The following is a 15,501-nucleotide window of genomic DNA, read 5'->3' on the forward strand; positions in this document are numbered from 1 at the left end:
ACTGGCTACTGGGTTTATATACATCTTGATCAAAACATTATATAATTTTTTCTTTCTGAAATCTTGGAGTATTTGTATAGTTATGCTTATTCCAGCCACCATGACACAAGAAATATGTGGTTGCGGACACAGAGCTGATGTAATCTCACAAACTTAAAATGTATATGCTTATTAATACAAGGTAACTTAGTAAGGTTATCACAATTAGAGGTGAGTGAATAGTATTCGAAACCTAGATTCGAATACCCCCGCTCCCATAGGAATGCATGGGAGCGGCCGATAGCGAAAGGGTTAAGAGCCACCGACCGCTCCCATACATTCCCATGGAGCGAGGTATTCGAAACTAGAGTTTCGAATACTATTCGCTCATCTCTAATCACAATATAAAGTTATCCCAATATACTATACCTGTTTCCGGGGTGTGGTCTCATAGCCATGTTACCAATGTCTCCAGGAAATTGTGGTCTATTAAACCGGCCATTCCCAGCAAACTGACTATGTTGGTCTTTGGGAAAAGTAGAAAACCTTGGATTTCCTTTGGGGCCAAGCGAGGCTCGGATGTTGCCAGGATAAGGCGGTGGTGGTCTGTTAAATATTTCATGTTGTCGGTGTGTATTGTCCTGCCACTGTGCGGGATGTCCACCCTGGTTCATCTGTAAAGGATCCACTGGATTCTCCTGTCGGATAGAGTTCTTGTTTTGTTGTTGTCTCAAGATCATTTCTCGCAACTTCTGACGCTGTAAAATAAACATTAAATGAAATAAAGGTTTAAAAGCAAAGAGTAAAAGCAAAAAAAAAACCAAACAAACCCCAAAACTTTAAAAAAAAATTCATATCATTAAGTCAGCTATCTGACAGCATCTTGACCTTTGATGGAAACCTTTATTCCAGAAAAACAAAAGAAAAAGCAACAAAAAAACAAACATTTTCCGCCTCCAATTAAGGGTTCCATATAAGGTCAAGTTGCTGGCGGACGAGTTTTTTCATTTTTATTTATAGCAAATGGGGAGATTGGGATACTGCTGTGTAGCTTGAGGGATCGATTCCCCAATGATTGATTTAGTGTATTTTTGCTTTTTCTATCTGTATAGTCAAATGCTTTCCATAAGGCAATTATGGAAAATTAAGAGTCCTACTAGATTTTATGGGAGCCATTGGCTTGGGGGTCTCATTCTCACCAGACGCGTGGTCTTTGGCTTCCCAAGCGTGACATAAGGTCTATACCTTGCGAAATTATGCACAGGAGACGAAATTTAAGATCTTCTCCCGATGGTACAGATTCCCTTCTGTCCTTCATAAGTTTTACCCGTCTACCTCGGAACGTGTTGGAGAGGTAACATTGCCCAGGGAACGATGGAGCAGGTCTGGTGGGAGTTTACACCCCTGCACTGCTTTTCGGATGCCCGTCGTATTATTCAGACGGTCACTGGCATTGCTTTAGAAGATGACCTTGCTCCCTTCTATCTTCCCGCATACGTTTAAGAAGTATACCCACAAGCTATTCCTTCCTATTAGTGATGGCGAGATCTGTTATCCCTAAATTGTGGACATACCCTTCTTGATTTTCCTTGCCCGCCCTCCTTTTATTTTCTTTCTCGTCTGCATAGACATGATGTTTGTCCACCTTTGTTCTTCTTCCTCAATTGAGTGTTTGACTCTTCTGTGACAGAGCTGTTTCCCTCCTCCCCTTATGGTCCTCCTTGATACTCACCTGACGTCTCTTGTTCACCCCCACCCTCCCTCACTGTCAACTCCTTATTATTGAGACCTTGTATAATATTCTAATATTAAAAAATATTGCATCTCTCGTGGAGACGCTTCTTGAACTTGGTTGATTAGCGGTTTCCAATGATGGATTGTCCACACATGACTGCTGCAGAACGGACAGACTTCACCAGTTACATGTACCATCATTTCAATGCTGGAGCTGGATGTAAGGAACCAACTAGGGAACCAGAGAAGCCTCGACCTAGGAGCGGCAGAAGGTGAGCATACAAACATGGCCAAACTTGTCATTCTGGGGACCCCAAACAAAATGAAGTCTGGTGGCTCCCTATCAAAATTTTAGGCCATGCAAACAACCAGACTGTGCAACAACCCTGGAGGCTGAAGCGGAGACGGGCCTGGCCAGGAACGTAGACGAGTTAGTAAAATATTGGCCACTACCTGTTATAATCCAATACGCTATTCACTGATATGGGGGCCCAAGCAAGTTGGTGGCTTGTGTTATGGTTAAATCAACCCCTGTATGTGGATCCATTTGTACTAAAGCTAACAAACCTCTTATTTGTTTTGGACAATTGAATAACAAATATATACTAACCTGTCTTGCTTTCTCTTCAGAGTCTGCGAGTGGCAAGTTTAGTGAATTTTGGGCATCTGGCATGCTGGTTGCTTGCTGAATGTTAGCAAATTGTTGACCTTGAGGACTCCCTACAACATTGGTAGCTCCACTAAAAGCATCCTCTGAAAGCGCTCTTTGTTGATCACCTAAATCATGAGAGTCTCCAAATCCATCCCCAGTCTGCACATGAGGATTCACTGTGGTCTGTTCAAAAGCCTCCTGGTTGGTAACAGAAGGATGACTGAACACATCACTTGTGCCGGGAGTTCCCATTCGAGGATTCTGCGAGCTTGCATCAGGTCTCAAGTAAGGAGATGGCAGAGGAGGACCTCTGTTTTGTGCAGTATGTCCAAATTGCTCCTGACTAGGAACCAAGCCTGATCGAACCACAGAAGAACGATTAAAGTTTTCGGGAACACCTGGCATTGGGGTTCTTGGTGACTGAGAATAAGGGTCAGGAAGAACAGGCCTAGGAGTCCTATTGGGATGAGAATAGGAGTCTGTGGGTCCAGGCCTTGGTGTTCCAGGGGGTTGGGAGTATGGATCTGAAAGAACTGGACGTGGTGTGCCAGGGGGCTGAGAATAAGGATCTATATTAATAGGTCTAGGAGTCCCAGGAGGATGAGAATAAGGATCTGCATCCATTGGTCTTGGCGTGCCAGGAGGTTTACAATATGGATCTTGAGGGACAGGCCTTGGTGTTCCAGGTGGTTGTGAATAAGGATCTGAAGGCATTGGTCTTGGAGTTCCAGGTGGTTGAGAGTATGGATCTGAAGGCATTGGTCTGGGTGTTCCAGGTGGTTGAGAGTATGGATCTGAAGGCATTGGTCTGGGTGTTCCAGGTGGCTGAGCGTATGGATCTTGAGGGACAGGCCTTGGTGTTCCAGGTGGTTGTGAATAAGGATCTGAAGGCATTGGCCTTGGAGTTCCGGGTGGCTGAGAGTATGGATCTGAAGGCATTGGCCTTGGTGTTCCATGTGGTTGAGAGTATGGATCTGAAGGCATTGGCCTTGGTGTTCCAGGTGGCTGAGCATATGGATCTGAAGGCATTGGCCTTGGTGTTCTAGGTGGTTGAGCGTATGGATCTGTAGGCAATGGCCTTGGTGTACCAGGGGGCTGAGAATATGGATCCGAAGGCATCGGTCTTGGAGTACCAGGTGGTTGTGAATATGGATCTGAAGATACTGGCCTTGGTGTCCCTGGTGGCTGAGAATATGGATCTGAGGACATAGGCCTAGGAGTAGCAGGCTGTTGAGCGTAGGGGTCCATAGCAGACCTTGAAGTTCCTGACGGTGAGGCAAAGGTATCATGGTGCCTCTTATTCATAGTGGGTTGCGCAAATACATCTCCTACAATAGGTCTAGGAGTAGATGGTGGTTGACTGTAAGGATCCATTGTTTGTGCAGATGGCCTTGGGGTCGGTGGCTGCTGAAGGTAAGGGTCAATGACTTGTGCTCTTGAAGCATTTGGTGACGGCAAATATGGGTTATTTACTGGTCGAGGTGTTCCTGGAGGCTGTGCATATGGATCCTGTGCATTTACTCTGGATAAAGACTGAGGGTCACTATGTTGCCGCATGAGTCTAGGTGGATGTGCAAATTCATTTGTAGAACGATGTGGTCCTTGGTGATAAGGATCGTGTGATAAATTGTCAGATGGGCGTGGTGTCATAACAGACCTTTCATATTGGTCTGTAGACATTCGACGGGGTGTTGTTGGCAGTGAACTGTAAGATTCCTGTGGTGACTGAGGGGGTCGAAGTGGAGTTTTAAATGGGGCAGGACTGCCAGGTGAAACACCTGGGTTAGGAGTGAGAGGAGGTCTTGCATATGGATCTACTTTATTTTGTACCAGTGATTGTCTTGGAAACATTTCAGGTCTGGAGTTTTGTTTAGCAAATGAGTCACTGTTTGTTGGACCTAAGGGACCATCTACAATCTGATCTGTGTTATGTGCCATCCTTGATGAAAACCCTGGCTTTGCAAAATGATCTGATGATATCATAGACCTTTGTGACTCTCCTAACTTTATACCCAACTCGCCACTAGACGGAGACGAAGAGGGGTCTCTTAAAGGTGATGGCTTGGTATCAGAAGCTTCATTCCCAGCGACATGTCTTGTGGGACATGTATCCATAGGTGACCCAGAGTTCCTCCTGTGGTAATTCTGACCAGAAGGTGGAGGCCTTGGTGTTCCCACCATTTTAGCATATGGATCCACAGGTGATGATGGTCTGGAAGTCGAAGACCCAGGTGAAAACATCATCTGTGGTGACGGCGGCTGAGAAGTCTGAGACAACTGCAGGGGGTCCTGCAAGGAAATTCGTGTTGGTGTGGGTGGTGGTGCTTGTGGCTTCACAAAAACGTCATCAGAGAAGGACGATGGAGTCTGTTTAGAAAATACGTCTTTAGTAAAACTATGAAGTGGAGATATACTTCCACTATTTTGTTGAGGTGTTAAAGGACTTTGTATCCCACTGTTTGGGGTCTCATTTCCTGACTGACTTAAATGATGTTGGGATCCAAACTGCTGCTGTTGCTGCTCATTCTTTACTTGCTCGAGTTTCTGCGTAGCTTCAATTTTTGCTTGCTGCTTACTCTTCTGACGCATTTGCTGAAAAACCAGTGGTCAAAAGTTTCAATTACTTAGGATCTGCATTTAATATTCAGTACTGGTGTATACTGTAGTTTATTAAAGGAGTTTTCCTATCAAAGAGAGTTGTCCACTATTCACAGGACAGAGGATAACTTAGGGGGCGTTCACTGTAGTGCCGCTGTCCTCCCTTTGCGAGTCCATTGAAAAAGCAGGAAAAACTGCTCGGGGGCGGCTTTTGGGCGGTCAGTTTAAAAAGCCATTCATTGCAATGGATGCAAACCACCGATGTCTGTATGCAGCCACTCCGTCATGAAACCGTTTTTTTTTTTTTTTTTTTTTTTTTGTGCATGGACACAAAGTCGGACAAGCAGGACTTCATATCCATGCAAGAAAAAAATGGTTTCACAGCAGAGAAGCTGCCAATGGACACCGACGGTTTGTTTTAAAAACCCATTGAAATAAATGGGTTTCTAACCTGACTGCCGGCAAGCCGTCCCCGAGCAGTTTTACCTGGCTTTTCGACGGACTCACAAAGGGTGGACAGCAGCGCTAGAATGAACAACTGCTCAGACCCCAGCTGATCAGGACATTGGGGGACTTTCATCCCTGTTTCATGACCACTGATCTGAAAGTTATGTATTTCTCCTATTTTCTTTGGTAGGAGAACCCCTTTAAGCAAAATTGCACCCAGTGTGAATAATGTCTAACCTGTCTAAACTTCCATTCCTGCTCATGTTCAGATTCTCTCTGTTTCATTGGGTCTTTAAACAAATCTGAATCCATACGTGAGTTAAGTTCCACTATTTCATGCTGCTGGCGTTTCAAGGAGTCATTTGACATTTGTACTTTGTTAATCCGCAGAGCCGCTCGGTTATCTCTTGCTTTTTGCTGGAAAAAAAAAAAAGTTCAGATATAATATTTAATAATTAATACAATGAAACATTGACAAAGTTGAAATAATGGCACAATAAAATATCTATATATGAAAGTTCATTTATAGCCTCATAGTGTTGATTTTCCTGGAGTGTCGTGCTGGTGACATATTAGGAAAAAAATCATTCATTTGTGATCAGTGTGTGCTGCTTCCGCTTTACTGACCAGCCATATCACGTTCATTTGTCATGTGGCCTGTGAGTGACTTAGTCCCATTCAAGGGATGCCAAGCATATCCCCGACACAATGCACGGTACTGGGGATTCAGTAAAGAGCTAAACCGAAATGTATCACGAGATTGCCTACATGAACATACCATTACTGTAATTGTGCCTTGCCACTTTTACTAAACCTTTACCATCTAGTGATGGGTTGGGGTCACTATTACATAGAGTAGGGCGCATGGTGACACAGAGCTATGCTTACCACATATGGTGCCCTTTCTTGGGAACTGGCTTTTCTCCAGAGTTTTGCAATCTGTTTCACTCTTGTGGACCAATCTAGGAAAAATCAATACATGACACAGACAAGAAAATTATAACCGTAACAATGGTAATATACGTATATATTCTCATGTATAGTTAAGGATGGTGAATTTTACCTGGAAACTCATCCTTCAAGTTTGGAAAGTTAACATTTGTATACAAAACTGGGGCAACAGTGGCCATTTCCCCAAGTGCTTCTTCTTTTTCCCATTTTAGTGTACTCCTCTGTGCATTGGACATGGTATCTCCCTCCGTTTCCATCACAGGAGCTGGTGTTTGCCACACATTGGTCTGGTCGTTCACCATGCCATGATACACTGGGTTCTTATCCCTGGTGGGGTGAAGACACGGTATCTTTATGAAGGTGTGTACCTTACATCAGTAAATACACAATACCCAGGGAGCCAACGTCTGTAACCAAACTGGTGAAGGTAAGTACATGCTTCAAGCTGCTGCCAGTGGTCTGTACTTTTTTCTGCTCCTGGCATTAGGTACAAAGATAAGAATACGTGATATTCATCTCTTTTTACATAACAATACCTGCTATCAACAAATGGCGGCTGTGCTAATGGAGGGAAAGGCCCAAGTCCAGCTCCTGGTACAAGAGAATTATGTTGCAGGTGCGGGTTGGGTGGTAACATGCCATTTACCATGGGCATTCTTGGGAAAAGGCCATCACCTTAAAAAATAGAAAGAAAAAATAAAAATCACTATTAACAAACAATATATAATGTGGGGAAAAAAAATCTTCTCTAGACAGAAGGAGCAATATCTGTTCAAAAAAAAAAAATGGGAAAGGAATTAAAATTCAATAGCATCTTTTAAAGGGAATCTGTCTGGGTGAGTTGAGTCACTAAACCATACACAGGCCCTCATGGACAAAGGGTTTAGGGTCCCAAATCACTTTGTAATACAGCTATCCGTGCCCGCACAAGAAAATAAAAAAACAAAACAAATGCTTTATACTCCCTGTGCCGCCGCAGTTCTTCAGTGAAGCCAGAGGAGTACACCTGGCTTTCAGTACGCGTGCTCTGTACCTCCAGCACTTGTAACCGGGATGTACACAAAACTGCACAGATGCCGGGAGCACCAGAGAGGAGTCCGATGAGACTCAGACTCATCTCTAGGGAAGTATAAAGGATAATTTATATTTATTTTTTTTATTTTTTTAATTGTGGGCATGGATGGATTTAATACAGAGCCATTTGAGACACTAAACCCCCGGTCTATAAGTACATTGTCAGTGGCTTAGCGTCCCAAATTGACCTGAAAGGTTTTCTTTAACAAAAAAAAAAGTTGGATAGGCAAAAACTTGCACATGGTTACCTGACAGTAATGAAAAAGCTACCGCCCTCTGAACACATTTATGAAAATGTCATGCATCTTAAAGGGCTTGTCTAACAATATCATTTACAAAAGGCTCAGAATAGTCGGAAAAAAAGTGAATAAAAAACAAAACAAAAAACTGAATCTCACTTTCTGAAGTTGTCTTGGTCCCTGCCTCTGTTTGCTCCTTGATCCTCTGGACACACTAGATGTGACCCATCTGTTATATCCTGTGTATTCAGATGGACCAGGAAGTAAAGATGGCCGATAAGTTGTGAAGTGTTGGCACAGAAGCTTCTGGGAGTTGGTGAGGTGGGGAGCATTTTGCTTTTCTCTGCCATTTCAAGCACTTTCAACATAATTTAGAGACCAGACAACCCCCTTTTAGAATAAAAGGCAAATGCAATTTTAATGTTTCCTTTGTAGCAAGGACACAGATGAGCTTGTGGAAGGGGCAGATATGTCAGTCAGTGACTGAAAAAAGGATTTGGCATATCATTAGAGGGCGTTCACTTGTGCCCATGTCCGCCCACCTCTCTACGAGGAAAGCATCTTTTGTTGTTTTTTTTGCCGGACAAACAAGACTTTGTGTCCGGCTAAAAAAAACAAAAAAACAAACAAATTTATGAGTTTTAAAACTGACCGCTGGGAAACCGTCTCCTGTCCAGTTTCTCTGGGGAATAGGATGGAGACTCGGTGGGCAGACATGGGCGCAAGTGTGAATAACCCCTAACTGACATTTCTCCAAAACGGACACCACCAAAAAATATAATTGCCCAAACATGGAATGATCAGTGTAAGTTTTTTTTTTCCTTCTTTGCAACATCTACATAAAGCACTTGCGGTCCGGACACGGAATGTACTATGTAAGATTTAGAGAATTGTATTCAAGTAAAAATCTTTTCTTTATCCTTTAGAGTCTCCTTTTAGCTTTGGGTAAAAACGGCATTAAATACTGTTCTGTGTGAAATTGGTCTAATAGTAGGCATGGAACTAACACTTGTTGAGCTAAATAGAAAAGATTCAATTTTGAGGTGGTGGAGCTTGAGAGATGGATAAGATTTTTATTTTTAATTTTTTTTGACATGTTAAATTCGCTCATGGTTTTGGCACAAAAAAAAAATCCTGTAGCAAAATCACACCAAAAACAGCATGCGTATTTTCGGGGAGGAGAAAAAAAAATAAATCTATTTTAGTTTTTTGAAGCAGATTTTGGAAGTTTTTTTTTTTTTACTTAGTACAGACATTTGTAAACCTATAGCAGTGTTTGAAGCAGTTTTTGCAAGGCATGAGTGATTTGGCACAAAATACACCAAAATTTTGATGCATTTTAATTCTACTACATAGTAAAAAAAAAAAAAAAAAACTAGAAAAACAGAAGAAAAGCCTTCTACATAGACCATACATTATTTTTATTCTGCGTCAAGAGTCTCTCTGTATGTCAGTGTTTGCCTGAGGCAGGCAGATGAAAGCGTCCTGCACGCACAACTTTATCGACCTCCGCTTTCAGTTGAAAAATACCAGACACCCAACTGACCCCACTATAGTCAATGGGGCCCATCGGACTCCGTAGGTACCAGCTACTTTACCAATTCACCTGTCTGTTGTTCTGGTCCGTCCAAGCACCAGTACAGCAGGCAGCCGATGCTAGTGTGAACCCGGCATAACCGATGGACCATACAACGTCAGGCTACTTTCCCATTTTGTCATTTTAGTCTGGTCTCATGCATTATAGAATAAGAACAACGGACTGAAAAACTAATATAATGAAGGAGGCAGATGGAGCACATTCTGTGTCAAAGTATCCTTAGTGTGAAATACCATTACTGATGATGATTATATGAGGGCAATTTAACGCAACAATTTTCAAAGAAACACTTTAGAGAAAAAAAATGGAGTCGTAAAATGAAGTGAATTTTTTTTTTTTTCCAAATGACAATTTATATGAAAGTATATTGAGATGAAAACTAACAACATTCAACACTTGAGCTCATTTGTGGAAATAAGTGAATCCTTTTCGCTGGTTATAATCTTAAGGGGGTTTTCCTGAATCAAGTGTGTAAAAGTAATATAACATCAATGCACTTATCTTCATGAATCTGTGCTCTTTATATGCCACAGGTCATCTGCTCATCTGTATTCAACGGCGTCATATCCATAAGATGTGGTCGTGGCGGCCAATCGCCATATGATATGGTGTCACAGCATTGGCCACCATCACATGACCCCACAAAAAGCCAACTAAATCTTTATTCAGTACGAGCCGACATAATATAGAAATATAATCTAAAAACACATGAAAACTGCTCTACTGTCATTGAATCAAGTTCAACTTACGACTGACATGGCTGACAAATCAAACACAGATGGAAATATCAATGGAGCACAGTTGGTGAGGCGCTGTTGCCTATGCCAGGTGATACAGCTGATCTCTGCATCCATGAAGCAACTCTCCTACCTTAGGCCAGCTTCACATTGTATGTTATGGGCCGGATGTTGGGCGTATCTCCCAGACCAAACGCTGAGCCGGGCCCAGGAATCTGCCCCATCATATACCGTAATCATGTTTTCAGTACAGTATTAGAGCCATAGGGAGAGGCAGGGACTTCTATCATCACAATGACTACGATGCTGGAAGTTGTAGCTCAGCGGTTGGTCGAGGAAATATGGCCGACATCCAGATCATCTGTGTGAGGAAGGCCTCATTGTTGCTTGACCATATAATGCAGAATTTGGATAATTTTTCTATTTCAACCTTTTTAAGAATTTTGAAAATTCCAGGAGAAATCTAGAAGGATTAGGATTCCGGAATGTGTGTATATTACTGGATAGACATCAGTAGACTGGTCGATGCCTTAGCTCCACCTGTCAAGTATGTTGTACCTTGAGGGAACACCCTGGTTCACAATGATGTGATTCCTACAATTTCCAGTCACGTCTTTATTTCTGTAAGACGTCCATCAGCTTCTAAGACTACGTCAAGTACACTGTGCTTTGTTAGTATGAGATGCTGCCTTGTTCTTGGATGGACCCAGCAGAATGCAGGAGAAAGCGTCTTGGACTAAGCATAGTGTATATGAAGAAGCCTGAGAAGCAGGTGAACATGTCCCAGAAATAATGAGGAGAGTACGAGATGGAGGAAAAGCACGAGAAAGATCAAAAAGGAAGGCACCAGGTATTTTAGCTATGAAATATGTCATTGATTTCAATTGGCTTTATGTCATGTAAGGCTTTAAAAGGGTTGTCTGAATTATTTTTGTCAAAATTAATAGTGCTGATGGGGCCAATAACATAAAACAACATGACTTGCCACTCCCTGGCCCACCAGCCATAGGGTCTGGTCTTCTGTTTACAGGCCCTACGGCTGACAGCAGCGGAGAGGCCCTGTTGGTGCCATGTAACCACTGCAGCCAATAACAAGAATCAGTGGCGACCTTTTCACAACAGATATAACACTGCTATGACACCGAAAGGGTCACTGCTCAGGCCTGTTATTGGCCCCATTTGCAGCTCTATTAATTTTTAAAGGGATCCCATCATTAAAATCAAATTTTTTCTCAATCACACGTAGGAATAGTCTTAAGAAAGGCTATTCTTCTCTTACCTTTAGAAGTCTTCTCGGCGACGCCATTCAGTAGAAATCCGGGTTTTCGTCTGTATGCAAATGAGTTCTCTTGCAGCACTGGGGGCGGTCCCAGCGCTCAAATAGCACTGGGGGCGTCCACAATGCTGTGAGAGGATTCTCCAGCACTGCCTCCTCTTCTTCAGGAAAGGCCTCTCTGCACATCATCTTCTGGAGCTGGGTTCAAACTTCTATGCATGCGCAGTCGGCTCTGCCATCGGGTCTAGCCGACTGGGCATGCTCACAGGCCACAAGAAAACTTACTGTGTAAGTGGCCATTTTTCTTGTGGTCGCGGGCATACGCAGTCAGCTCTGCCTGAGGCCTAGAAGATTGAAACCCAGGATGAAAGAAGACACAGAGAAAGGGCGTTCTAGAAGATGATGGAGGTGTCGCTGGAGGTTTCTCACGCAGCATTGGGGACTGCTCCCAGTGCTTCAAGAGAACTCATTTGCATACAGACAAAAACCGGGAATTTTTCCGAACGGCAGCGTGGAGAAGACATCTAAAGATAGGAGAATAGCCTTTCTTAAGGCTATTCCTACGTGTGATCGAGAAAAAGATGTAATTTTAATGATAGAATCCCTTTATCTAGTCTTGAACATTGCGTGCTCTGCAGCTCTACCCTTGACCCTCCCTTGGTGCCACCTTAATTCACAAATCCATACAAATTTTACATATGAATACACTGATGTGTGTACTATGCCATTTTTTTTTTCTTTGACAGCCACGCATGTATAGATTAAAGGGATTCTACCATTAAAACCTTTTTTTTTTTTTGTGGATAAGACGTTGGAATAGCCTTTAGAAAGGCTATTGGTCTCTTACCTTTAGAGGCCGCCTCCTTCTTCGTCCGCAGCGTCATCTTCAATGTCTTCTTCTGGCACAGGCTCGTAACTTCTAGGCGTCAGGCCTTGAGTAGAGCAGACTGCGCAGGAGCACAGGCCACGGGAAAATGGCCGCTTGCACAGTATTGTTAGCGGCCATTTTCCCGTGGCCTGCGCGCCTTGCGCAGTCTGCTCTGCTCAAGGCCCAACGCCTAGAAGTTACGAGCCTACGCCGGAAGAAGACATTGAAGATGATGCTGCGGACGAAGAAGGAGGCGTCGCTGGAGAAAATTCTCTGGCAGCGGTGAGGATGCCCTCATCGCTGTTTGAGCACTGGGACCTGCCCCCATCGCTGCGCGAAAACTCATTTGCATACCGGTAAAAACCGGTATTTCTAAGGAACGGCGCAGCGGAGACCACATCTAAAGGTAAGAGACGAATAGCCTTCCTAAAGGCTATTCCAAAGTCTTATCCACAAAAAAAGGTTTTAATGGTAGAATCCCTTTAAGGCAAACCAAGCAATGTGGAGGCAGCCACTACAAGGTTTCCACTTACAATGATGGAAACCCCCTACATGAAGCTCTGATGACAGTGAGTTCCCCACTTCACATCCAACAGTGACAGCGTCCACTGTAAAGATCAGTAGGTTTCAATTGGTGTTTCAGTATTGTCTTTGGTGTCTGCTGATATACTGGACATTCTTAGATTTTACCAGCCCACCACATTGCAGTTTCCATTACTACCACTAAAAGCACACTGAACAAAATAGAAGAAAATGGGCCCCAAATTGCCTTGTCAGAAAATAAAAAGACAATTTCGAGGCTTGAAAAGTTGACTGTGTGAAATCAGAATCCAGAAACACCTTCGCCTGGCCTTTATACAGATGAGAGACTATAACCAGGACTGAAACTTACCCTGGTTGTGCAAAGGCAAGAGCTGTGTATGTGGAGGATGAGGATGAGCTGAAGGTGGTGGCGGTTGTGGCAAAGATGGCGGATGGGTGGCTACAGGACTCAGCACAGCAGTAAATAAATCTTCAACATCTTTTCCTTCAAGTTCTGCAAACCCAACAAAAAGAGTAGGAACCAAACATTTTTAGGAAACATTTTGATGAAAAATTTTTGGAGCCACGATAAAGTGCACACCGAGGAGGGTCATAGTTACCTGGAATTTTAGACAATTTTTCCAAAATAGCACCTATAGGAGGAAAAAACATAAAAGTCAAATATATGAAAATTATTTGGTTATTAATATGGGTTCTCTCACCAGAGCAATGTATCCCCTTATCCACAGGACGGGGGATAATTTGTATATCCAACCACAGATCAGGAGACTGGGGGATATTAGTCTGTTCTGAAAGGAGTGTTGGTTGGGCAGCAGGCACACTGCTCCATTCATTTCAATGGGGGTATCAGAGACATCCAAATTACGCTGCTCGAGCATCAATCCATTCAGTTGGGGAATAGATGTTCCCTATTCTACTGATCAGTAGGTGCCTGAGCGGTCAAACCTCCTCCACTCTGCAGGTTATCCCCAACCCTATCGAAAGGGAATAACTTGCTTTGATGGGAGACCCTTTAAGATAAAGCCAAGTTAGTTTGTGACAAAAGAGCCAGTTAAAGAGGTACTCCCATCTTCACCAGTCGTAGGAATACGTGGCCCAAGTGAGTGAACTGCCAAACATAGATCTGTTATGTTGTTTCACTAAGTCCCATAGAAAAGATTGTGAGCTATGGAAACAGCATGGCGAGCCACTGCTTATGTAATGCAGGAAGGAGATTTTTGTAAAAAAAAACAAAACAAAACAAAAAAAAAACAAAAAACAAAACAAAACAAAAAAAATTGCTGTGTGACACTATTGCCTTAAATGGGTTTCCTGGGCTAAAAATACTCAAGACCTATCCTGTTTGCCATACATAAAACCCAGAATAGAGAGAATTGGCTAAGATATAGATTCTAGTACCATAGATTATAATAGATGGATTCTAGTAATAACTGTAATAAAGATGAGATTTAGCTCTCCCTATGTTTAAAGAGGATGTGTCAGGAGACTTCACGAGACAACCTGTACACATTATGAAGTAGACCTGGTGAAAATCTCTGTCTACCTAATAGAGTCAATGATACACCTGTACAGTTTGTATTGTGAAATCCAATGACAGATCCTTTTTTTAACCCCTTCCCGACATGCGCCGTAATAGTACGGCGCGTGTCGGGTCTGTAACTATGGCGACCGCCCGGGAGCCGGGCGGCCGTCATAGCCGCCGGGTGTCTACTGCTTTAAGCAGTAGACAACCGGCTCTAATGCCTCCGATCGGTCCCCGGACCGATCGGAGGCATTAACCCCTCCGGCGCTGCTGTCAAAGGCGCCGGAGGCGCCATTTTCCCGGCGGCGCATGGGCGCCGCCATTTTGGCAGGGATCGCCGGCTCCTGGAGCATGCTCCAGGGCCGACCCCCCGTTGCCATGACAGCCGGGAGCCTTGTTAAAGGCTCCCAGCCGGTCTGCAAATTCTCTCTTTTGCAGGCTGGTGTATACAGCCTGCAAAAGAGATGATTCTTTTTTGCAATGCATTGCAATGCATTAGCATTGTAATGCATTGCATTAGTAATCAGACCCCCTGGGGTTCAACACCCCTAGGGGGTCTAATAAATGCAAAAAAAAATAAAAAAAAAAAAAGTAAAAAAAAATATAAAAAAATATAAAAAGTATTAAAAGTTCAAATCACCCCCCTTTCCCTAGAACAGATATAAAAGTAGTTAAAAACTGTGAAACACATACATGTTAGGTATCCCCGCGTCCGAAATCGCCCGCTCTACAAATCTATACAAATATTTTTCCTGTTCGGTAAACGCCGTAGCAGGAAAAATAGTCAAAAGTGCCAAACCGCCGTTTTTTCACTGTTTTAATTCTGATAAAAATTTGAATAAAAAGTGATCAAAACAATAACATTTCCCGAAAATGGTAGAACTAAAAAGTACACCCGGCCCCGCAAAAAAAGACGCCCTATGCATCCCCGTACACCTATGTATAAAAAAGTTATGGCCGTCGGAATATGGTGACTTTTAGAAAAAAAAATTTTTAACACCGTTTTGGAATTTTTTTTAGGGGTCAAAATGTAAATAAAACCATATAAATTTGGTATCCCTGGAACCGTACCGAAACACAGAATATAGGGGACATGTCATTTTGGCTGCACAGTGAACGCCGTAAAACCAAAGCCCGTAAGAAAGTCGCAGAAATGCATTTTTTCTTCAAATCCATCCCATTCTGAATTTTTTTCCTGCTTCCCAGTACATTATATAGAATAATTAATGGTAGCATCATGAAGAAAAAATTGTCCCGCAAAAATTAAGACCTCATATGACTCTA

The 15,501-nt window shown here is 43.0% G+C and overlaps 1 protein-coding gene across 8 annotated transcripts in view; it reads right to left on the reverse strand.

Annotated features, from left to right (window-relative positions):
- The window catches only part of KMT2C (lysine methyltransferase 2C), a 161,790-nt gene that overhangs the window by 32,847 nt on the left and 113,442 nt on the right, over positions 1-15,501 (reverse strand). For all 8 annotated transcript variants that reach the window (XM_075271513.1, XM_075271509.1, XM_075271512.1 and 5 more), the window contains 8 exons: positions 13,295-13,327; positions 13,045-13,188; positions 6,898-7,036; positions 6,474-6,688; positions 6,299-6,372; positions 5,648-5,827; positions 2,324-4,957; positions 409-737 (listed from right to left, as the gene is read on the reverse strand). In XM_075271513.1, coding sequence (XP_075127614.1) covers positions 409-737; positions 2,324-4,957; positions 5,648-5,827; positions 6,299-6,372; positions 6,474-6,688; positions 6,898-7,036; positions 13,045-13,188; positions 13,295-13,327 — 3,748 coding nt within the window. The remainder of the gene's footprint in view (positions 1-408; positions 738-2,323; positions 4,958-5,647; positions 5,828-6,298; positions 6,373-6,473; positions 6,689-6,897; positions 7,037-13,044; positions 13,189-13,294; positions 13,328-15,501) is intronic.

This window comes from Leptodactylus fuscus, chromosome 4 (genome assembly GCF_031893055.1).
Source record: "Leptodactylus fuscus isolate aLepFus1 chromosome 4, aLepFus1.hap2, whole genome shotgun sequence".
Classification (NCBI taxonomy): domain Eukaryota; kingdom Metazoa; phylum Chordata; class Amphibia; order Anura; family Leptodactylidae; genus Leptodactylus; species Leptodactylus fuscus.